The sequence below is a fragment of the Vipera ursinii genome, assembly GCF_947247035.1.
Source record: "Vipera ursinii genome assembly, chromosome: 9".
Classification (NCBI taxonomy): Eukaryota; Metazoa; Chordata; class Lepidosauria; order Squamata; family Viperidae; genus Vipera; species Vipera ursinii.
In genome coordinates, this window is record NC_139523.1 from 25,103,077 (window position 1) to 25,126,167 (window position 23,091).

Sequence of the window (23,091 nt, forward strand, 5' to 3'; positions counted from 1 at the left end):
CATTGGGGGTAGAAACCATACGCCACCCATGCCCACCAGCCTTCCTTGGTTCACCCCAGCGCTTTGAGGCGTGGGTCAGACTAGAGTGGGAAGACCCTAATGGATAACCCCTTGATCCTGGGGGGATTCTGGGACAGCCCCTCACTCAGTGAACCTGCTTTCCAGTGTGGTGGTTGGGAAAATACAGGAGGGGAAAATATAATCTGTGCCACCTGCATCTCCTGGAAGAAAAGCGAGATTTAGCAAAGGAAGAAGCCCACAATAATACATCTTCGCCTAACTACATCATGAAGACCAAACTCTCTGGAGAAGACCTGATGCTTGGGAGGGTGGGAGGAAAGAGGAGCCCCTGGCCAGCCAAGTGGAGGGGGCCAGTTACAGCAGTGATGGGGGCATGGATGGGAGGCCTTCAGGGAGAGGGGCCCTCGTGGACAAGGCACGAGGTCGCTGGCGCTCCGGAATAACCTGGCCCAACAATCCGTCTCCGTCCAGCTTGTCTGGGAGTGTGTCCAGCAGAGGGAGCCCAAGGACCACAACAGCTCAGCCACCGCTGGAAACTCAAGGCAGTCCTCCAATTACGACCACGACTGAGCCCAGAATTTCTGTTACTAATGGAGATGGTTCTTATGAGTTTTGCCTCCTTTTATGACCTTTCTTGCCACAGTCGTTAGGTGAATCACTGTAATTAAGTTAGCAACACGGTCATTAAGTGAATCTGGCTTCCCCATGGACTTTGCTTGTCAGAAGGTCGTAAAATGGGATCACGTGGTCCCCCTTAAGTACATGCCAGGTGCCATGCGCCTGGATTTTGATCATGTGACCCTGAATGGGTGCTGCAATGATTGTGTGAAAACAGAGCGTAAGTCACTTTTTTTGGTGCTGTTGTAACTGAACGGTTGCTAAATGAACAGTTGTAAGGTAAGGACTGCCTGTATTTGAACTTGTGAAAGGCTGCGAGGGGGCAGGTTGATCCAGACTGGCAGGGCTGGTGGCTGCTGCTGCTGCTGCCAGACAAGGCAGGGCCAGCGGCCACCTCCTCCAGGATCAGCAGCTAAAGCAAGGAGGGGGCAGGATGGGCTGGCTCAGGGGAGGGAGGCCGGCAGGGGCCCCGGGGGCCCAGGGCTCGGCAGGGCACAGGAGACCAGCAGGAGGCAGTGGGGGCAGCAGCCGGCCACTTCTCAAGGGCCATTAGGTCACGCGAAGCTGAGGCTCTCTCCTTCTTTATGCAAGGGGGGCTTATTCACCATAGATTTTCACCACTAAGTAGAGCCTCCATGTGCAACAGGACTCTACCTCAACAATCCCAGGAGATCAAATCTTAGCAGAAGACACCACCAGACCATAAACATGCTTGTTTTTAACAGGAGTGACGAAGCCTCTGTGGATCATGGGGCGACACCAGAAAGTCCCCGCCAAGGGCTTCTCATCAACCCCACCCAAGCCCACCACCCAGGACACCGAGCATGACGGCAATGGGCGATCCAGTCTCAGTGTGGAGAAAGCCAGGCAGATCTACGGCTTGAGATCTTTTATTGCACCTCATTTTTTTTCTTTACATGAATTTGAAAAAATAGATCATATATTCATCATAAAAAGTGCATTTTTTTCCAAAGCTGTCTTTATTTGCTATTTTGCTGACCAGTTAAGTGCAGGACAGGAGGGCCAAAGCAGGGGCTCACTTTGCCATCCCTCTACCGGCCCTCGGATTGCTTCATCAAATACATCACCAAAAAATATTACAGCACAAAGGGGTAAATAACAATAATTAAAAATAAAAATATTTCCCCAACCCCAGCAAGGATTTGTTTTGGCTTTTTTTAAAAAAAGTTGGTTAAATAAAAGTCCATAGGTTACAAAAATAAGATAATTTTAAAAATCACAACATCCAAAGCTTGGTCACAAGAAGTTTTGGAAACATTCGGTATAGATAGCATCATGGCGAGCTCTAAGGAGCCAAGAAGCAGCACAGCAGCTTTCTCAGTCCAGAAACGCTCTGGAGGCGGGTTCGCCAGAGGCACAGGACAGATCAGGCTGCACAAAACACCCCACGAAGGCAGAGCAGCTGAGGGCCCCCAGCACAAACCGGGAAGCAGCCCTGGGTGGGAGGCTCAGGGGCTGCTCAGAAGGGCCGATGCTCTCAAAGGATGCGCATTTGGCACAGCTAGGAGGTGGGGGACCCCAGAGCCCCCAGGCCAGGAGAAGCGGCCTACATGCCACAGGCCTGGAAAAGCAGCAGTGTGATTAGACCAAGGCAGGGGAGGGGGAGGCGGGGAGCAATTGAAGGGGCCACACTCCACACGACCAGTCTAAAGCAGCAGAGACAGACCCGGAAGCAGACCAGCTGCAGCTGACCATTCTAAGTGGGCTCGAGGGGCAACTGGCCAAGGTCAGGAAACATAAACCCAGTCCCCAACTGCAAGGAAAGCAGCCACTTGCAGAGAGGTCCCTTCACAGTATTTGTCACCCAGGCGTGACCCCCCCCCCAGCCCCTCCCGGAAGCCAGGGCCCTTCAAAGGAAGGGAATGAGGGAGGTGGCCAAAGGAAGTGGATCCCTTCTAGGCAATGCAGAAAGCCCACTGGTCAAGCCCAACGGTGGATGGACTCGCTGGAAGCACCGCCTGGGCCTGGCACAGCACTGCAAGAAAAATCTCAGCTACTTGGGGGGTTTTTTTGCAGGCCCCCCTTTCCTTTGGCTTCTTGAAAGTTTCGAATTTTACCATTTCCTCCCAGATAAAAGTGTTTTCATATCACTCATCATTCCCGTTTCCAAAACTGGAAACCGGAATAAATCTTTAAAAATTGACACTAACTTGATGGCACAGTTAATCTGCTTGGCTGAAGGTTTCAGGGAGAATCGAATGCCCACCGAAGACGTATCACCCGGACCTCAGAGAATCCAATGTCCAAACTCAGTCTTACAATTTGCAGAAGTCCACAGACGATTAAGAAGCAAGGCTGCAACATTTTGGCCCACTTTAATATGACAAAAGCTTTCAGCAGGAATGTGCCCAAATAATCCACACAAAGTCTGCCCTGACTGGCCATTTAATGTGGCTTTTTCATCCTAGAGGAAGTAGATCATGTAGAAACAGAGCCTGGGTGATCCAACACTTAGGATGCGAAAGCGGTAAAGTGCCAGTTTTAAAACCATGCAGCTAACACAGTTCACAAAGCCACAACAAGACGGGAACTGGGTGGGGGCAGCACGGGGGGGGGGTCTTCCCCCTGAAGTTTTCCTCTCCGCAGGGCAGCCTCCTGGCATGGCCCCCTTTGACAGCAACAGTGGTGAAGTGTGGAGGGAAACGGCATCGTCCAGATCCACCAAGCCAATTCAGTAGAAGGCAAATCCTGTTTCCAGGGGAAAAGGTGGGCTGGGCGCCCTCCAAGAAGCGGGATCCAACTCACAGCCCAGCAACGTCCTCTTTTCTCCTCTCGAGGTGGGCATCGGCCGAGGAGAGGGCCAAAGGACAACCATCGGCTCCACCGGGTGCTGCACCCCCAAGGAGGGAATGAGAACGCATCGCAAGGGCTAGAGGCCGCGGCTGCAGCAGAGCGGGTAAGAGGCTCCTGGGCAGTGCGCCCAGGCGCATTGGGGCTCTGGCCCCCTTTGCCCAGCCTGGCGTTGGCAGGGGTGGGTGAGCTGGCAGGCTAGGCCCAAAGGCGCAAGTTGTGGGTTTGAGTGTCACAAAGCAAGGAGCGAGGGAGAGTTCAGAGAGTCCGGGGAGTGGTCGCTGCTGCCGTTCCGCTGGTGGCTGGCTCCGCAGGTGGCTCCCTCTGGGTAGGTGAACACAAACGAAGACGTATAGGAAGGGTTAACCGGGTACGGCTCACTCAGCTCTTCAGCATGGCTAAAGTAAGAACTAGAAAACGCTACCTCCGCCGGGGCCGCGGCTGCAGCCGGGAGTCCGCCCAGGACCTGCTGGTAGTGCAGGGGCACCGAGGAGTAGGGGGCCGAGGGCCCAAAGGGGTCCTCCTTGACCGGCATGGCCAGGGCGCTGACCTCTGCCGAGGGGCCGGGCTGCCCGCTCAGTTCCGTGATGTCCTGGTAGGGGATTTTGCAGCTACCCTTGTGAGCCACGAGGACGAATTCCAGCCGCTGCCGCTCCTTCTGCAGCTCCGCGATCTCCGACTCCAGCTCGGCTTTCTCTTCCTCCAGCTGGTCCGTCTCCTGGGGAAGAGGCAGCACCGGTCAGGCCGGGACTCGAGCAGCCGGAAACTGGAGGGGCGGGGCGGGGGGGCAACCGGGTTGGCCCGGAGCAGCGCTTCCTTGGTGGCCATCTTGCCTGCTCCTTCCAGGCCCGTTGGAGACCCAGCTCAAGGGAAGCATTAATTGTTGGGACCCTTCCGCACCTCCCTCCCAAACCCCACCTTCCAGGCTGCCCCCTGCTCGAAGGTGCAGGGACTGGGGTCCCTCCCAGGGGAAGACCTCTGGCCTCCGCGGGGCTTCGGGGGTCCTTGCTTGTGGATTTGGCTTGGGGTGGGCTTGCTACAGCAGACCCCACCGGATCTTGCTGAGAGAGGCAGAGGAAGCTTCTCCCTTCTCCTCTCCCCAAACGGCCCGTGGGCGCAGGAGGAGGGAAAGGTCCAAGCGGGCCCCTTCCTCGGCCACCCCCAAGCAGGCGGCTGGAAGACCCAGAGCGGTGCCCCAGCAGCATCCCTGCCCTGGGGCATTGCACTTCAGAGGGCTGCTGGAGCAGCAGCACCCCCAAACCTTATTTTCGGGAAACCCTGCCAAGTGTGGCCAGAAAAGTCAGGATGGCGTCGGCAGCAGCACAGAGGAAGCTCTGCCGGCTTCCTGGCAGCTGCAATGGCAGCTTTGGGGCCGCATTACTGATTTTTTGACCGCAACCCACAGACCCCCCCTGCCCCCTTGGAATCAAAGATTGAGTGATTCCAATTCAAAATCAAGCATCCCTCCTCCTAAAAACAGATCAGAGCAAGTCCTCTCAAGGTAAAGTAACTCAAGGCCAGAGATCTGTCCCGACGACTGGATCCTTGCTTAAGCAAGGTCCGAATGGCCGAAGCCTTTGACTTAAGAGTCGGAAGGACATTTGGGTGACACGATCAGCCTGGAGGGGGCTCCCACAGAGCCCTAATTAAACGGGGGGGAGTTGACAACATGCACCCCATTGGGCAGCTGCTATGCAGCCATAGCAGGGACAAGACACCAGATTCCCTCCTGGGGGGCTTTACAAGGCCAGAACAAGGATAACATTAACTCAGCCACCCTGTTTACACCAAAACTCACCGCTTGGAGCCGGTCGGTCAGTTCTCGGCGTCGATTCCGGCACTTGGCGGCCGCCAGCTTGTTCCTCTCCCTGCGGACCCTGCGCTTCTCTTCCTCCTCAGGGCTCAGCTGTGCGAGCAGAGAGGAGAGACAGATCAGGCACCGGCCTGGGTTGCAAGGCCAGCCGCTTCCCAGGGGGCCTGGCACCTCCTTGCAACTGGGGGGCAAGATAAAGACACCCCCAAAAGGTGGAGGGGCAGATGGAATTGTGTCCTCACCCTCTGTAACGGATGGAGGGGGAGGGAGAGAGTAGCAAGGAACAAACCAAACAGCCGGGCCGCTTGCCTACTTTGGGTTTCGAAGGTCTTTAAAGCAAATTTATTTCAACCCCAGTTCAGTTTTCAAGGCTTGTTTTATGGTTAAGGCTGGTTTTTATCACGTTGGTTTATTCTTAGGCTTGCTTTTCATAACCTTAATGCCTTGTAACCTACCCAGAATCTTTTAGGTAAGGTGATTTATAAAACCTGTAATTTAAATAAATAGACGTAGCATATTTCTAAACCGATAATGCTCTAGATTGGGGCGGGGGGGAGTACCATGAAATGGCTTTTTTCCATGAAACTCAAGAGTCTGTGTGCCTTACAAGAGGGGACTCTGCATGCACTGAAGTCCACTAGTCTTAAAGTTGCCAAGGTTGGAGACACTTGCCTTATGATAGCAAGAGCAACAACACTTAGATTTATCTACCGCTTCACGCTGCTTTCACAGCCCCATCTACAGAGTCAGCCTGTTGCCCCTAACAATCTGGGTCCTCGTTTTACCAACCTCGGAAGGATGGAAGGCTGAGAATCAAACTGCCAAACTGCAGGCAGCCGGCGGGGAGCAGGAAGAGCCTGCAGTGCTGCACTCTGACCACTGTGCCTCCCCGGCTCAACACATCTATCTCCTCCTCAAGGCATGTCAAATCAAAATAATACCATATAGCCGCAAGTAACTCGCCCAATGTTGGTTAATGCAGCTTTTGGTTCAGTGTGAGCAGAACTAGCTTTGCTTGGCCCCAAATGTGGGGCCAGCAGAACTTGTCCTTTGGATTTCCTGGTAGCATTTGAAGCCAGAAAGGATCATCGAGATGATCTTTGCAACTCATCAAACTCATCGCACCTGGAAGTTCCGTTTTCCAGATTTTTTTTAATTTTTCAAAAATGAATGTGAGCTTAGCAAATTGCAGCTGTCCTACATGTATCTTCCTCCCAAGACCTTCTTAGAGAATAGAATTGGGGAAGGGGGCTGCCTGCCAGGGGTTCTGCATTTCTTGAGGTGAACGTGTGTTTTTGCGAGCAGCAGCAACTCCGCACAATTCCCATTTTGTGAAAACACTCACAATGGATTCTCAGTGGTGAGTGGACTGTTAGGGTGCTGGAGGACACTCCTCAGGAAGCCCTACTTTTTCTAGCTATATTAAGCCCCCCTCCCCCCCCAAGACATCCCAACTTCCAAGGAGACAATTCAGAAACTGGAAATCTCTTCAAGACACCGGGAGATCTCAAATTTTTAGCAAGCAAAGGGAACAGAGGCTACGATCTGCTGGCCAAGGAAGGAAAAGCAGCTCACCATTTCTTCCCGTGTCCTTCGGGGCCGGGCCCTGCTGGACCGAGGTGGGGTGGCCGCAGCCATGGGGGCAGTCGAAGGGCCAGCCCCATAGGCGCCCATTCCTGGGGCAGCGTAACTGGGGCCGGGCAGGTCATAGGGGTCCACTGTGGGTGGTGGTGGCCCCGAAGGCTGCTGCTGCTGCTGCTGCTGCTGCTGAGACTGGGCCATTGAGGAAATCAAGGTAGGCTGCACCAGCCACTGAAGGTCTTGGCTTGTGGATATAGCAGTCACTGTTGGCACAAAAGATCCGGGCATTTCCCCAAGGCCGCTGCACTCCTGGAGGGAAGCGAAGGGGTCACGTGCTCATTACAGGGGTCTGCTTTGAAGGACCAGCCTCCTCCCCCCCGGGCGGTTCCACGGGCATCCCACGCCCGAAGCGGCTCCCATTTGCACTGCTCCGCTGTCCAGCACGCAGGGCCCCAAACTTGGGGGGGGTGTCACCAGCCAGAAGGCAGCGGCTGGGGAGGCCGGTCCGCAGAGACGGCCCCTCGACAGCTGCAACCTCAGCCGGGGAGCCAGAGTTCAGGGCGGGCTCCCGAAGCCGAAAGCCGGCTCTGTCAAGCCCTGGCCGGGACCGCGGGGGCTGATTCGGAGCCCGAGCGCTGCTTGGCGGGGGCTTCGTCCTGGCCCGCTGGCCAGCCGAGATCAGCCCGCGGGGAGGCACGAGCCTCCGCGCCCGGACCGGGAGGCGGGCATCCCGGCGGGCTCCGTTGCCCAGACCCGGGGGCTCCCCGGGGTGGCCCGAGCCGGGCGGGGGCGGAGCCCGGGGGCAGCCGCGCTCTCGGGCAGGGCGGCACCTCGAGACCCATCGTCCCCAGCGGGCAGGAGGTCCGCCGGGCGGGGGGGGCACGGCAGAAGCCCTCCGCCCGCGACCCTCCCGGGGACCCGCCGGGGCGGCCGCGGAGAACTCAGCCGGCGAAGGGGCGGGTCGGAGGGGGCGCGGCCCGGAGGCCGCTCGGCCAATCCGCTCGGCCCTCAGCCCTGCTCCTCCCCTTAGCAACGGGGGCGGGCCAGCCTTCCAAAATAACCCGCGCGCCTTGGGGAGGAGGAGGGGGAGGAAAACGCGCCGTACGTGCCTCACGTCAGCACGAAGCGTTCCAGTACGTCACGCGTTACGCACAACCCCGCCCCCCTTCCTCGCTCGCGTTCTCGCCTCTTCTCCGGCGCGCGTGCGTGGAGTTGAATGCGGACCGCGGGGAGGACTTGGGGCAGAGGGCGGCGACCCCCTTTGCGACGCCTCGAACGGCGCGGCGCCCGGAGGCCCCGGGAGGGAAAGACGCTCCGCGCGCAGGGAACAGCCGCCGCGGCGGGCCATGCAGGCGGGGAAAGCGAGCGGACCCCCCAGGTCTGCCCGCGAGAGGGGCGGGGGGCGGGCAGCCAAGGACAGGCGGGGGTCGCAAAGGCCACCCCGATCGGACCACCCGCGCCGCTCCCGCCCTCCGCGGAGCCCCCAAGACCCGCAGCCGGACGACCCTCCCCTTACCTGCGAGGAGGCGGCGGCGGCGGCCGTCGGGCTCCCGAAGGAGTCCACCGAGGACAGGTACTGGGACTCGGCCGAGGGGGACGAGCTGCACCGGGAGATGGAGTCGTAGTCTCCGGGGAAGCCCTGATACATTTCCCTCGGGGGCGCAGGCGGGAAGCCGCGGCCGCGCGGGGGTCGTCTGGAAGCCAAGATGAGGGGCGAGCGGGGCCAGCCGGCGAGCGAGCGGCCGGCCGAGAGTGCCGCCGCCGTCGCCGCCGCCGCCGCCGCGAGGTCGGGCCGGCGAAGTTGCCTCCGAGCGGAGCCGGCTGACTGGGCTTCTCCTTCCTCCTCCGCCGGCCGTCAGTGCCGCCGGGCAGGCGCCCCGAGCGGCGGGGGGTCTCGCCCGGTCCTAGATCCACGTGTTGCAGCGGCGAGGCAGCGCCGGTGGCAGCGTCCGCTCGAGCGCCGGTTCCCGGGAGGAGCGCTCCTGCCTCCGATTCCTGTAGCGGCCGCAAAGCCGGCGCCTCGGCTCAAATCGCGGCGGCCGCGGGGACGCGGGCGAAAAGCGGAGTCCAGCGCCGCCGGGGTCCCTCGCGGCTCCGTCTCCGTCGCGGGTCAAAATCTTATGAATGAAGCGCGCCCGACACTGGGGCTTATTTATACAAGGAAGGGGGCGGGTCCCTGCTCACGTCACCAGGAAAAGACCCTTTGGGGTCGCCGAAACCAGGCTCCCGGGCCGCCTGCGCGCCCCAAACTCGGGCGGTGGCGGGCTCCGGTCCCGGCGGCTCCTCCAGCCCAGGAGGGTCTCTCGGCGGCTCCGGCAAGGGGGTCTTTTTCAAGCTTTTTCAGGCGCCAGAGCAGGGGATCCCTCGCTCCGCCCCGCGGGTGTTCCTGTGACGCAATTAACCATATTTGGTCTTGTGCTGTGTTTGTTTGGTATCCTTAGCAATACGTCAGAGGGAATCCCTCTCTGTTAAGCCGCGCTGATCCGCCCCCTGAGCGCGCGCGGCTTTTGTTGGGTATTAATAGAAACTTTTACTATATTCTAGAAACGGCATGAAAGCTCCGCGGCGGGCAGGGAAGCGGCGCAGAGGAAAAGCTTTCTCCGACCGCCGCGGACAAACGCTGCACGGCTCCGGGTTGGGGAATCTCTTGGCTTCTCCGCCCCGACGGTCCCCCCGCCCCAGCCAGGGACAAGAATGCATGCTGCACCCCGGCAGGGCCGTTCCCCCGGCGAGGTTTTCGGGTGTTTATGGCCCACATTCCCACAACCACAGCAAGGAGGATTGGCACCTTGAGGCCGAAAATGTGTGCATTTTTATTTTGTATTGTCATTTAACCCGAGCGAGAGCCTGCATTCGGCTGTGCTGTGGGTCCCAGAGCCCCTAATCTCCAGGTGTGGTTTCATTCATAATCAGATTTATTACCATTTCCAACAACCACTCTGCCACTTTACAGAGATGACTCTAACGGAGCTGCCATCTGAAACTGCCACCGGCTGGGTCAGCCAGGCTAACCAATTACCCTTTAGCTGGCTCTGGGTTTGAACCCTGCCTGTGGGGCCTAGTTTCTGGGTCAGTGTGTTGCCCAAGCTCATGAACTGGATTAATTGAGCAAGACATGGTTGACCTTACCAAGAAGATGGATGCGTTGCAAAGTGCTGCCACACACCCCTGAACCTCCCCACCCCCCACGCGAACCCTCAGCAGCTCTCTAGCTTGTAAAGCCAAGAAAAGTTTATGTTTGGGGGGGGTGTCTTGAAGGGCTGGAAACCCCCTCTCTGCCTTACAGATGTTCCAGTTTGGTGGAGCCTGTTTGAGGAGGGAGCAGTTAGAAAGAAAGGCAGGAACTTTACTTCACTTTGCGTTTATGCACAACCCCACCCTTACCTGACTTTTCTGGAGCTTAGATAAGACGTTCACACCCTCCTCCACTTCGAACAGAGCCAGCCTGCTCTCACCTGTGGCTGGGGGTGTCACGGGCTACATGCATTACCCAGTCTGGAGCCAGGCAGAATGGAGCAAGGGAGAGAGCTTTGAATCTCAGGGGCTGAGAGCGTTCATTTTTTGCCTGGTAAATGTTTATTAAATTTGGTGGCTGCCCATCTCACTACAAGGCAACTCTCGGTGGCTTACAAACACTTCATTACAGTGAAATAAGAAGGGAGAAGTTTAGTTGAAAGAGGTACCTGCAGCTGTCTTATCCACATTTAACTAAATCAGTTTACTCAAACCCTTGGCTTGGCAGAACTCACTGACCCCTAACCTACTTCTTTTGTACCGAGCGCGGCTGACTCTTGGTGGTTCGAAGTGTCATGTAAACTGAGCCACAGAAAGGCAGACTCTGCCCCAGAGCTCAGTAAAAGGGAAACCACCTTGCCGGGTCAGGGAGTCCCTGCACAGAGGCAGAGGAAAGCCCCACCCTTGCTTGGGGAAGGCTCAGCCCTCTCTCCTTCTGGGTGAAAGGCTTGGCCCTTCTCCCCACAGCAATATTGCAGCTGATCTGGAAGAGGATTTATGAGGTGGGTCTCCATGCTAGCCTGGCTGCCTCTTTCCCTCTGTAATCTGTGGGGTGGGCCAGCCGAGACTCTCCGTCAGCTGTCATCTTCCGATCGGTGGTTTGGAGAACATCTGGTTACAGGACTGCTTGCAGAGGATTTACTGAGCCAGGATCATCTGGGTTTCCTTGGCTCTGAATTAGTATTTGAATGCTACCACCAATCAGCCAGACTGGCGGTAGAAACTCCGAAAAAGTTTTGAGCTTCTTAGAAGTCTGAAGCTTATATCCATCTTTGCATGAGGGAGACAGAATGGCAAGACCTGGACTGGTGACCGGGCACCTGCTTGGCACCCCCAAAACTTTCCTGCAAGGGGCAGTTTCTGCTTTGGGACCTTTGGAGAAACCGGGGCTGAGTTTGGTGAAGAGAAGCATCTGTCTTTGCTTCTCTGGAATTCTCCCCATCCGTCTGATGGACACCCTGTGCAGAATGGCACCGAGGCTGCTGACTGCAGAATGTTTGATGCATTTCAGGCATCAGGGTGTGCATGAGTGTGGAATTGACCCATTTCTGGACCTCTGACAGCCGAATGTGTGAATTCACTCCTTTGCGCTGCCTGTAATAATAGCACTCAAGTGCCCTACTCTTGATTCAGTTTTCTGCACGTCTAAATGAATGCAAATGCTGTCCTTGGTTGCTGGGTCCACGAATGTAAGCAGGGAGGAACAATCCGGGCCGCTCTGTTCCAGCAAGGTGTTTGTCCCCAATTCGGTAGCAAACAGGAAATCCATGGTCCTCTGGCAGAGAACATGTTCAATGCACTGGGGCAGAGCAAGTGAAAACACTGCAGGCCTCCAGAAATACGGGTCATGATCTGAGATAAAATTCCTGCTGCATTGGCTGGGAAGTGCTGGGGGGGGAGGGGGGAGGCACTGGAAGCCGAATGCCAGCCATGAATGGAGGCATTTCTCTAAGTAGAGCAGCCGCGTATAAATTTAGCAGCAAGCCAATAGTCAGTCCTTCTCAGAACAAGTCTTGCAAATGCGCTCCGAGGACACAGTCGTGCTCAGAAAGAGCTGGGTGGATCTGCAAGTCCCACGCAGCCCACAGAGCCTGTGGCAGGAGGAGGGGGGGCTCCAGGCTGAGCTCCCGTGGGCGGGGAGGGGGGAATAGCAGGAACTAAATGGGTTTAAGTGTAAACTCTTCACCTTTGCCCTTGTAATCTGTTAGATCAAGAACCGCTTCCTCTGAGCAGCTGGTTAATGTATAATCCCAGAAGTTGAGAAGCTTGGGGGGGACTCACTCCTGGGTAAATCTGGAAAGCTGCTCTGATGGTCTCCTCCACTCTTCGATGGGGGTCACACTGGCTGATTTCAGACTTCTGACAGTCTTAAACAAGGCATCTCCTGGGGCCCTAGAGAAGTATTAAACCGTAAGAGGTTCTGCTAGGCATACACAGAGTGCTTTCCTTTTCCACTTTCCCCATCCTGGCACCTTTGAGCGTGGCCTTTGGGGATCTGGATAGGAAGGTGCCCAAAATATGTGCCCTTCCCTCCAGCCTCTGAGGTGGGTAGAAAAGTAGATCAGAGGGAACACTCATTTGGGATGCAACTATTATCAAACATGTACAGAGTTTATTTTTCAGGGTGGCTGGCATTTTAAAAATAAGGCATCATTACACTCTGGTACACAGCTTGTTCCGGTTTCGGCTGGGGCTGGGTGTGAGCGGCGTTTGTTCCCAGCGGCAAGAAACTTTCTAATCCAGTGGGTTGTTTGCATTCCACCCAGCCTGGCTCATAACCACAGAAGGAACAGAGCACAGAGCCTCTGGCAGCCGCCACAGTCAGATCACACAAGGCCCGGCCAGCAGCAGGCCAGACACAAATAATGACAAAGTGGGACCAGGACATTTTGCCTGGTGACCAAATAAAGCTCTTGCCCGCCTGCCCCACGAGCAATCAGATGGGCCAGGCTGGGCTATTCTGGTTCTTGCCCTGCCCTGCCACCCCCCCACCCCCCCAAAGGACCCCACCGGAGGGAAACCTGGGGTGCCCAAACCCCTGCTTGGCAAGGTCTTGGGGTGCAGCACCAGATTTGCAGAAAGGGCTCTCAGGTAGTGCCAGGTACGTCTGGCAGGACACGGCACCCGGTGCCTTGAAAGGATGCTGGGCCTCCCGTCAGCTGGGTCAGTTTTCCTCACCTGAATGCAGTTCAAATTTAGCTGTTGTAGCTGGACATCTGGGTGTTGTAGTCCGTGGTTCCATGCTGGGGATGCAGTGGGTCACAGAATCTTGGGTTTGGAAGATTTGGGAATCCAGCTTTGTGCAGGAATCCTCACGCTGTCCTGGGCCAATGGCCGCCCAACTTTCCTTTGAAAAATCCCCCCCCCCGTGGAGCTGCCTGGAGTTGAGAGGGGCAGCTCTCCCACTGCTTCAGACTCCTCCCCCCTTTCAGCTCCTCCATTCTAGCTTGGGTCTCTTCCTGTGAAGCTTCCACCTGGCCTGCCTTCAGGAGCCCCACCAGGATGAGAATACATCTGTCCGCCTTCCCCGCACTTCCCTTCTTCAGAGAGACTCTCCGGCCTCTCTCGTGCCTTCTCTTCCTTCATGACCAGGTTCCACTCTGCGGCATTTCACCTCCAGGCCCTGGACGGTCCCTTGTTGCACTTCCCTGCCTGTTTTCCAGGTTCTCAGCATCCTCTTTTGTATTATGGCAACCAGAACCGGACAGAATATCCCAGGTGGGACTAATCAGGACAGGAAGAGCAATGCTAGAATTTCTCACGTTTTACATCGTGTGGCAGTCACTGCTCCCATTCAACTCGGCTGGCCAGGCTCGTTTCTCCCTGTGGCAATTCCTTTCTGACCAAGCATAGGCTAATTTGAGATTTTAAAATCTACTAGCATCTACCTAATAAATCAGTCGTGACTGGTTGGCTGTCACCAAGCTGCAATAAATTAAAGACACCAGAATTGCCTGGGTGATACAATTATCATTTTATCATTTTGTAAGCTGCTCAGCTGAGCAACAACAAAGCTAGTGGAGGTGACAGTATTCCAGCTGAGCTATTCAAAATCTTAAAAGACGATGCAGTAAAAGTGCTACACTCAATTTGCCAGCAAATTTGGAAAACTCAACAGTGGCCACAGGATTGGAAAAGATCAGTTTACATTCCAATTCCAAAGAAAGGCAGTGCCAAAGAATGTTCAAACTATCGCACCATTGCACTCATTTCTCATGCTAGTAAAGTTATGCTTTGCTTAAAATTCTACAAGCTAGACTCCAGCAGTATGTGGATCGAGAACTACCAGAAGTACAGGCAGGATTTCGAAGAGGCAGAGGAACTAGAGATCAAATTGCTAACATACGCTGGATCATGGAGAAAACTAGAGAGTTCCAGAAAAACATCTACTTCTGCTTCATTGACTATGCTAAAGCCTTTGATTGTGTGGATCATAACAAACTGTGGCAAGTTCTTAAAGAGATGGGAGTACCAGACCATCTTATTTGTCTCTTGAGAAATCTATATGCGGGTCAAGAAGCAACAGTGAGAACTGGACACGGAACCACTGATTGGTTCAAAATTGGGAAAGGAGTCCAGCAAGGCTGTATACTGTTGCCTTGCCTATTTAACTTATATGCAGAGCACATCATGAGAAAGGCAGGGCTAGATGAATCAAAAGTTGGAATTAAGATTGCCGGAAGAAACATCAACAACCTAAGATATGCAGATGATACCACTCTAATGGCAGAAAGTGAAGAGGAACTAAAGAGCCTCTTGTTGTGAGTGAAGAAGGAGAGTGCAAAACTTGGGTTGAAACTAAACATTAAGAAAACCAAGATCATGGCATCTGGCCCTCTCAATTCCTGGCAAATAGATGGGGAAGAAATGGAGGTAGTGACAGATTTTATTTTTCTGGGCTCCAAGATCACTGCAGATGGGGACTGTAGTCAAGAAATTAAAAGACGCTTCCTCCTCGGGAGGAAAGCCATGGCAAATCTAGACAGCACACTAAAAAGCAGAGACATCACCCTGCCAACAAAAGTGCGTATAGTCAAGGCTATGGTCTTCCCAGTTGCAATGTATGGCAGTGAAAGTTGGACCATAAGAAAGGCTGAGCGCAAAAGAATTGAGGCCTTTGAACTCTGGTGCTGGAGAAGACTCCTGCGAGTCCCTTGGAGTGCAAGGCGATCAAACCGGTCAGTCCTAGAGGAGATCAATCCTGACTGCTCTTTAGAAGGCCAGATCCTGAAGCTAAAACTCAAGTACTTTGGCCACCTAATGAGAAGGAAGGACTCACTGGAGAAGAGCCTAATGCTGGGAAAGATTGAGGGCAAGAGCAGAAGGGGACGACAGAGAATGAGGTGGCTGGATGGAGTCACTGAAGCAGGAGGCGTGAGCTTAAATGGACTCCAGAAGATTGTAGAGGACAAGAAGGCCTGGAGGAACATCGTCCATAGGGTCGCGATTTGTCGGACACGACTTCGCAACTAACAACAACAAAGCTGCTCAGAATTCCTGTAACAGTGAGATGGACAGCATTTAAATTTAATTAATAAAATAAATGATGAATAATGTAATGCAAGCCAGACTGGCTGGGGAATTCTGGGAGTTGAAATCCACAGGTCTTAAAGTTGCCCAAATTGGACACTCTTGACATACAGAATTCTTCGCAACCATCCCAGTACTAACCAGATCTGATTCTTTAGATCTTGATCAATCAAGGTCAGTCAGTCAATCAATCAATCAGAATAGAGTTGGAAGGGACCTTGGAGGTCTTCAACTCAAGCAGGAAACCCTATACAACCTATACAGGGTGCGTGTGTATAAAACAATTCAATATGGCACCCACAATGATGTGATCACAGCCCACACTCGTGTGTGAAAAAGATTGGGCTTTAGGGTCCTGGTTGCCATCCTGACTTCACTGGTTGTTGATGCAGACCCTTTGGTCTACTGGCTGCTTTATCATCTCCTGTCACTTCCTCGCTCTGTGAAGCATATGTAGCTCCCCTGCACCAGGTGGGTGCCATAACCCCAATTCCACCTGTATACCCAGAGGCTCCAGAGCAGAAGCTCAGAAGCCACAACTGGGTCCAGTGCTGCTCTGGACAACTTTATTAATTACCTGGGAAGGATGCTCAGCGACCTCAGCATGTCCTCTGATGAGTAATCTCCAGTGAGGAGGAGGCTGAGGAGACACACAAACACACACACACACTCCCCAGACTCAGAGGACAGAAACAGCCAGTTTTCAAAACACCTTGTCTGGGGTGTTCACCACTGGCAGGAAGTCAGCTTTGGTTCCTTAAGCTGCAGGGCTCTTGCAAAGACACAGAGCACTAAACTTTCCAACATGCTTTGCAAATTCAAACTGACAAAATGGAACAAATCTCTAACTTTGCACATGCTCTACAACTCCTCTTTCCTTCCCCCCAAATGTGATGCAAACCAAGCTGTCTTCTCCTCCTATGGCCCCTCTGCCCCTTTCTTGGGGGTTCATGTGTTTGTCACACGTCCCCTGCTCCAGACCAGCTGACCACTGGCCAGAAGCCAGAGGGGGTGCCCTCTGCGGTGGGGGCTCTGAGGTTTCCGCTCAAAGAACCTCAAGTTCACAGACAAGCCGCTTTCGGAGAGTCTGCGGTTCTGCTGCTGCTGGGCAGAGAGGCATTCCGGCTGGTCTGGCCAGCTGGGAGGGAGGGGAGGGAGGGAGGGAGGAGGGGGTGGAACCCCAACAAGGGGTCTGACACAGCACTTTGATGTCACTGGCCAGGAACGTGGCAGGCATGTCAGGGGGCTGAGTCATGCTTTGGGCTGAGCCTGAGCTCTGCGGAGGAGTGGGCAGGGCTGACATGAGTGCCCCCCCTCACCCACCCACCCCATTCCTGCCACCCTCCATACTGAGGGGGTGTAGAAAGGAGGAAGGGGTGGTTGATGTGTGCTGGTGGCTGCACCCTTACCTCAGCAAGCAGTAAGGGGAACTACAACGCATAGAACAGAATAGCAAAGCTGGAAGGGACCTTGGAGGTCTTCTAGTCCAGCCCCCTGCTCAAGCAGGGGACTACACCATTCTAGACAAATGGCTCTCCTGTCTTTTTTTGGAGACCTTCAGTGATGGAGCACCTGCAACTTCTGAAGGCAAGCCCTTCCATTGATTGTTCACAAAAGACCAGGAGGGCTAGTGGTTAAAGCAAGGAAGAGGGGAAGGTAGGACAGGAATGGGGTACAACCAACAAATGAGAAACTGTGGGAGCCCCTTTCCAGAAGAGGGGCTATTCTGGTTTTTAAAGAATTAAAGGCAGGAATCCTGTGTTTTCTGAATGCTTTTACTGGATGTTTGAGGAAACCGGACAGGCCAAAGGTCTAAGGCATGGCTGCGCACTCTTTTCCATGCTCTGGAGGCAGAAGCAATCCGAGGGTTACAGCAGCATTTCCCAACCTTGGAAGCTCAGCTGTGGGAACTTCAACGCTGAGAATGACGTTGAAGTGTTTGGAGGATTCTGGGAGTTGAAGTCCACACCTTTGACTGCTGCCAAGGTTGAGAAACCTGGGTTAGGCAAAAGAATGTTTGGAGCAGAGTGGAATGGCTTATCAAGGAATCTGCAAGAGAGACCCCCCTCCTTTATCAGGTTTTTTTGGCTGCAGCTGTGGGAGGCAGAATGCTGAGTTGGGCAACCTCTGTGGGGAACCCCAGGACCCCACTTCTTTTCAGTGGGTAGACCCATCATATGGGGCACACTATAGGTTCTCCTCTCCCCCCCTGCCTAGAAGCATGGAGTTTGTAGTCCAACAAATTTATTTCTATCTTACCTTTATTAGTCTTACAAATAAGGCAGCAAACACGTCTGACACACTTCCTGCTCCTATTTTCCCCACCACAACAACCCTGTTGTGGTGGGCCAGGTTGAGGGAGACGGCCTGGCTCAAGGTCCCCTAGCTGGCTTTGGGGACCAGTGGCTTAAGTGAATGTCAACCTCTTGGAGAGGCCTCCAGGTTCCTGGAGGAGCAGATAAAGCCCTGAGAGCATCTTCTCAGCCACTCAGAATGCTGGGGGGGAAATTAGTCCCCCCCCACCGGGTACCGAGCTTCTTCCATGCCATGAACCTGCCTGGCTGCAGCTGCGCCACGCTCCACCTGGCTCTGAGGTTAAACCAAGAGAAGATGCCAGATGAACCTTGCTTTCATCCGTAATTTTTAATAAAGTGTTTTAAAAGTCATGCTGTTTTCCAAAAAGGCAAGTTCCTGCCTGCGTGCTTCCAATTTAAAAGCTGCACAGTCTTTCAAGGCAAAAAAGGGAAAGTTTGTTTTTGTTTTGCAGGATTCCAAAGGAAAACTTCCCACTGAATTCAGTGTGGCTTGTCCTTCAGACAGGAGGGCTGCTGGTAAATAGGCAGCGGGAGGCTAAAACAGGAGGAACAGTTGCAGGAACTGGCTACATGAAAAGTCTAGTCTAGTGAAAAGGAGGATCGGAGGAGAATGATGGCAGTGTTCCAATAATTGAGGGGCTGCCACAAAGGGTCAACCTATTGTCCGGATCACCTGAAGGCAGAACAAGAAGCAACGGATGGAAACTTATTACGGAGAGAAGCAACCTGGAACTAAGGAGGAACTTCCTGACAGTGAGAACAATTAACCAGTGGGACGGTTTCCCTCCAGAGGTTATGGATGCTCCATCCCTCGAGGTTTCCAAGAAGAGACTGAACAGCCATTTGTCTGCACTGTTATACTGTAGGACTAGAAGACCTCTAAACGACCCTTCCAGCTCTGTTGTTCTATATACAGTATTAGTGCTGCTTTGTTGGCACTTTTAACTTAAGTTAGCCTGCCAACCTTTGGAAGGAGTGAAAGTCCTTTTAGGAATCTAAACGGAAGCTTCCGTTTCCTCCCCATACCTGGTCAGATCGATGCCTTCTCTCCCCCCCTCTCTCTCCTGGCTCTGGCATGCGCTTCAGCTGGACAGGACCCTCCCGTGCTGTGGGAGATGTGCAAGCATTCAACCACTCCGTTTTTGGCTGCACATTGTGTCTCAGAATCCCCTTCCTTCCTTTCCAGCTGAAATACAAACACACATGTTTCTCCGGCTTCTGCCTGTCACATGAGCTGGAAGGAAAACTCTGGCAGCAGGCAGTAACGTGTGTACGTGTGTGTGTGTGTGAGTGTGAGTGTGCTGCACTGGGGCCTGTGACGATGGGACAGGGACGAATTGGCTCTGGACTTACAACAGTAATAATAGCCACCCCCTCCACCCCCACCAGTTTAAGCTGTGGTGGGAAAGGAGGGGGCTGGGAAGGCTAGTTGCAATAGGGGGGTCTTTAGAGTAGGAGGGGGAGGCTTCAGAGAAACCCACCGGGACTCCCATCCCTGCTGACATCATTGGAAAATGCCCACCATAGGTAGAGGTAAGCTTTTCAATGTTGTCTTTCATTTCTACACCACCCTCAGTCCCTCTCTGGAGGGGAGGGGCAGATTTGAAAATTAGAAAAGACGGACAGATCCCGGAGCCCCTCGGCCCACCCACCGAGCTTCCTCCTCTGGCTGAGCCCTGGTGCTGAGGGGCCGGTGGGCCTGGCAGCCCCGGGAGAGAGGCCAGAGAGAGACGGGGGGGCGCCCTTCGGGGACAGGTGAGGGGGGGAAGGAAGGCTGGGGCGGGGGGGGGTCGTGCCTGGGCTCAGGTCCTCGCCGCCCGCGGACGCTCTTCCGGGCTCTTCCGCCGCCTCCTTAACCGAGGGCCGGTCGTGGCGGGGTCTTTCCTGCGACTCCGTTGTCCGGCAAGGCCGGCGAAGACAGCTCGGCCCTCCGGGAACCAGCCGGGGAAGAAGACAACGCAGCCGGGGGAGGCGCGGGGGCAGAAATCCCGGGAGGGGCAGGGAGCGTGCCATGGGCTTTGTAGTCCAGCGCGTGGGGCGCGCGAGGGGCCTCGTGGTCCGCGCCGGGGTCTCCCGCGCGGCTCCGCCGACCACGCGGCCGACCGACGAGAACAAACAACCCGCCGTTGCCCGGCAACAGCGTTCCATTCTCCGCTGACGTCACCCTTCGTTTGTTGATGTTTCCGGGCAACGGCGCCGCTGCCCTGACAACGGCCCGAAGGGGGCGGGCCTCCCCAGCCCGGGCAGCCTCTGGAGGGGCGGAGCCAGCGGGGGGCGGCGCCTGTTGCGCTTCCTCCGTTCCGGCCGCGTTCCTGGTCGTGAGAACGGGGCGGGCCCTTCGCGTGTGCCGCGGAGGGAGGAGGGAGCCCCCGCCCGCCCGCCCGCCCGGGAGAAGCCCTGCCGGCGCCTCCGACCTGCTTTCGGCGGGAGACGTGGGGACCCTTTCCGACCACCCGGCGCCGTTCCGGGTCTGGCCGCCAGACGAGGGTTTGTTACCACGCGAAGCCCCTGCTGGGCCTGTTTTGGGGCGGCTCGGAGGAAAAGGTCCGCCTGGGCTGGCCGCTGCCCGGGCTCCGACTGCCGCGGCCTACTGCAAGGCCCGTGGCGCCCTCCGTGAGAAGGCAGGCGGCGCCCGGGGGGCTTCGGGGAGAGATCAGACGGCGCGGCCGCTGCGCGCTCCTTCCGCGTCGGGCGCTCCGCTCCACCGGCTTCTTGACTCTGGTTGCCGAAGAGGCCGTGAAAAGAGGCTTCGCCCCGGGCTCCCCGTTGGAATCTCGGCTGCAGCTGAGCATCCTGGGAATTGTAGTCTCCCCATCTGGCAGAGAGCAACATCAGGAGACCCAGGACAGCAGTACAGGAGAGAAAATGACTGACCTGCCTATGAAACGTTATGCCGAGGGCTTCTTTCCCTTTCATTGCTCAGTTGCCTTATTTATTTAAGTAAATATTAAGTAACAAGAATACAGGCAGTCTTCGACTTACAATAATAATTCACTTAGTGACCCAAGTAGCAACGGCATTGAAAAAAGTGACAGCCGTTTCTCACACTTATGACCATTGCAGCATCTCCATGGTTCAATAATTAAAATGCGGGCGCTTGGCAACTGCTTCGTATATACGACCGTTGCAGCGTCCTGGAGTCACGCAATCCCCTTTTGCGACCTTTTGACAAGCAAAGTCAATGGGGAAAAAGCCAGATTCACTTAACCTTGTCACTTACTTAGGAACTGTGATGATTCACTTAACAACTCTGGCAAGAAAAGTCATAAAATGAGGTAAAACTCCCTTAGCAAATGTCTCAATTGTAGTTGTAAATTGAGGACTACCTATAGTTTTCTTGAAGGTGAAAAAAATGAGAGTTTTAAAGCTGATTTGCTGCTTGACATTTTGAAAAATAAGGTTCTGTCCACAGGCAGTGCCAACCTCATGCAAACAGAAAAGCTTGAAAAAAAATCACAAGAAAAATGGGGGCTTTTTACAATTATAATTAATAATGTGATAGCACCCCACAATTTTAATGATTTTCCTTTCCTGTTACCTTGAAAATGACAATTTGCCCCAATCCCTGGTTAGATATCTAGCTTGCTTCCCTCCTGGAGTGCAAGGCAGCGTATTTCGCACTCTGTCCTCTAATTTTTGTTCACTTCTATGTGCGGTGGGCTGCTCTGGCCCAAGGCTGGCTTTGAGCTTTCATGACTGAGGAGGACTGAAACCCAGAGGAGCGTTTCTTAACCATGGCAGCTTGAGGAGGTGTAGACTTCATCTCCCAGAATTCCCTTGCCAGCTTTGCTTTTCTGCCTGGGGAATTCTGGGAGTTGAAGTCCACACCTCTTCAAGCTGCTACGGTTGAGAGACATGCCATAAAGGTTAAGCAGACCTTCTGGCCAGAAGATCCTGGGCAACTGCAGGACTGAGGCCAGGGAGATGCTGCCAGCCCTCTGGGGGCTCAGATTGGGGCCCCCTGGTTCCGGGTTTGGGTTTTGTTCTGTCAGTGTGGGTCTCTAAAACTAAAAAGTTGTCCTTTTTCAGAGAGACCGAAATTGACCATTGTATTGAATTGGCTCTTCACATAACACACACACACCCCTGATTCTGATGCAGGATGCTTGGTCCACCACACAAAGTCTTCCAGATGTGTCAACCTTGGAACATGGATGACTGCAGTGGTGTAAACAAACATCATTGCAACAGCTGGTGCGTAAAGAATGCTCACAGGGTTTGTGAAAACACTCAACATCCAGGAATAGTGCTGGGGAGGGCATCTCATTTGTGTGTGTGTGTGTGTGAGAGAGAGAGAGAGAGAGAGGCAGGGAGAGAGAGATTTGCAGCCTAGGGCAGGAACAGGATTCCTTATCTGGGGGTAAGTGTGTCAGGGAAGGGACGCAGCTGAGTTTTTCTGTGTGAAAGGTGACTGTGGGCGCTGTGCATTCCAACATTCCCCTCCTGTCTTGCATGCCAGGAACTGCTGGCAGGGGCAATCCAGCCTTTCCCCACCGGGCTGCGGGCTCTGGACCCTGTCCAGAAGAATTTGGCCTCTGGCCTCAGTAAACAACAACAGCCAGAATTGGAAGCCAAAACAGGTTGCTAAGAGACAGATGTTTTGCTCCTGACAAAATGGGGCCTCTCAGCTGGGAGGGGCTGAGAATAGGGTGGGGGGGGGAGAGGGAGAAAGCAAAGGGGCAGGTGGGTCTCAGAAGGAGGGCAGAGTAAAATGGGGGGCTGCTGGAATCCCCTCCCCAAACGGGCTCAACTATGATTTCGGCACCAGGGAAAACTACAGTAGTAAGTTGCATTCTAGTGGCATTGTCTTATTTATTTGTTTTTATTAGTTTGTAATATAAAATACAAAAGAAAATAGTAGGAAAAACAAGGAAGAAGGGGAGAGAAAATTGTAGGAAAAGGCGTTGACTACCCATTCCCTTTGATGCAGTAGATATAAGATAACATACAACCTCAACTTTTTACTTTTACAGAGTAGTACCTACTAGCCATTTCTAGAACAACAAACCTGTCTAATCGGTAAAACCCCAAATCAAAGCTTCGGTTTTTTCCCACCTGACGCACAAAGTCCAGAAGTGGTTCCAAGTGGAAAGAAAACAGTGTTTTTTCCTTTAATCGAAGCGGTCAGTTTCGCCCTCTCTGCTAACTTCGGCAACCTCTGCAGCCATTTCTCCATTGTGGGGATGGAAGAATTTTTGTGCATAAAGTTCCAAAAAGGATTTCCAAGTCTTTTTCCTTTCACTCTAGTGGTGCTGCTTTAGATCGTGGTTGTCCCAACATTTTGGCTTGCCGAGCTCACATCAAGCGAAGAGGAATTGTGTTGGGCCTTGTGGGACCGCATTACTAGCTGTCCAGGGCCGCTTGCGAATGACTGGACTGCGAGTTGGA

At 54.3% G+C, this 23,091-nt stretch overlaps 1 protein-coding gene across 2 annotated transcripts; it reads right to left on the minus strand.

The window, feature by feature from the left end:
- Positions 1-1,521: 1,521 nt before the first annotated feature.
- On the minus strand, positions 1,522-8,492 carry FOSB (FosB proto-oncogene, AP-1 transcription factor subunit; the record flags this gene model as incomplete). 2 transcript variants are annotated; one of them, XM_083370183.1, is made up of 5 exons in its annotated part: positions 1,522-3,774; positions 3,875-4,168; positions 5,249-5,356; positions 6,839-7,153; positions 8,361-8,492. In XM_083370183.1, the coding sequence occupies 5 exons, from the start codon at positions 8,490-8,492 to the stop codon at positions 3,709-3,711; spliced, it is 915 nt and encodes a 304-aa protein (XP_083226309.1). In that variant the 3' UTR covers positions 1,522-3,708. The 2 variants fall into 2 exon arrangements, with proteins under 2 accessions (XP_083226309.1, XP_083226308.1); XM_083370182.1 differs by having other exon boundaries at positions 1,522-4,168.
- Between the last annotated feature and the right edge of the window lie 14,599 nt (positions 8,493-23,091).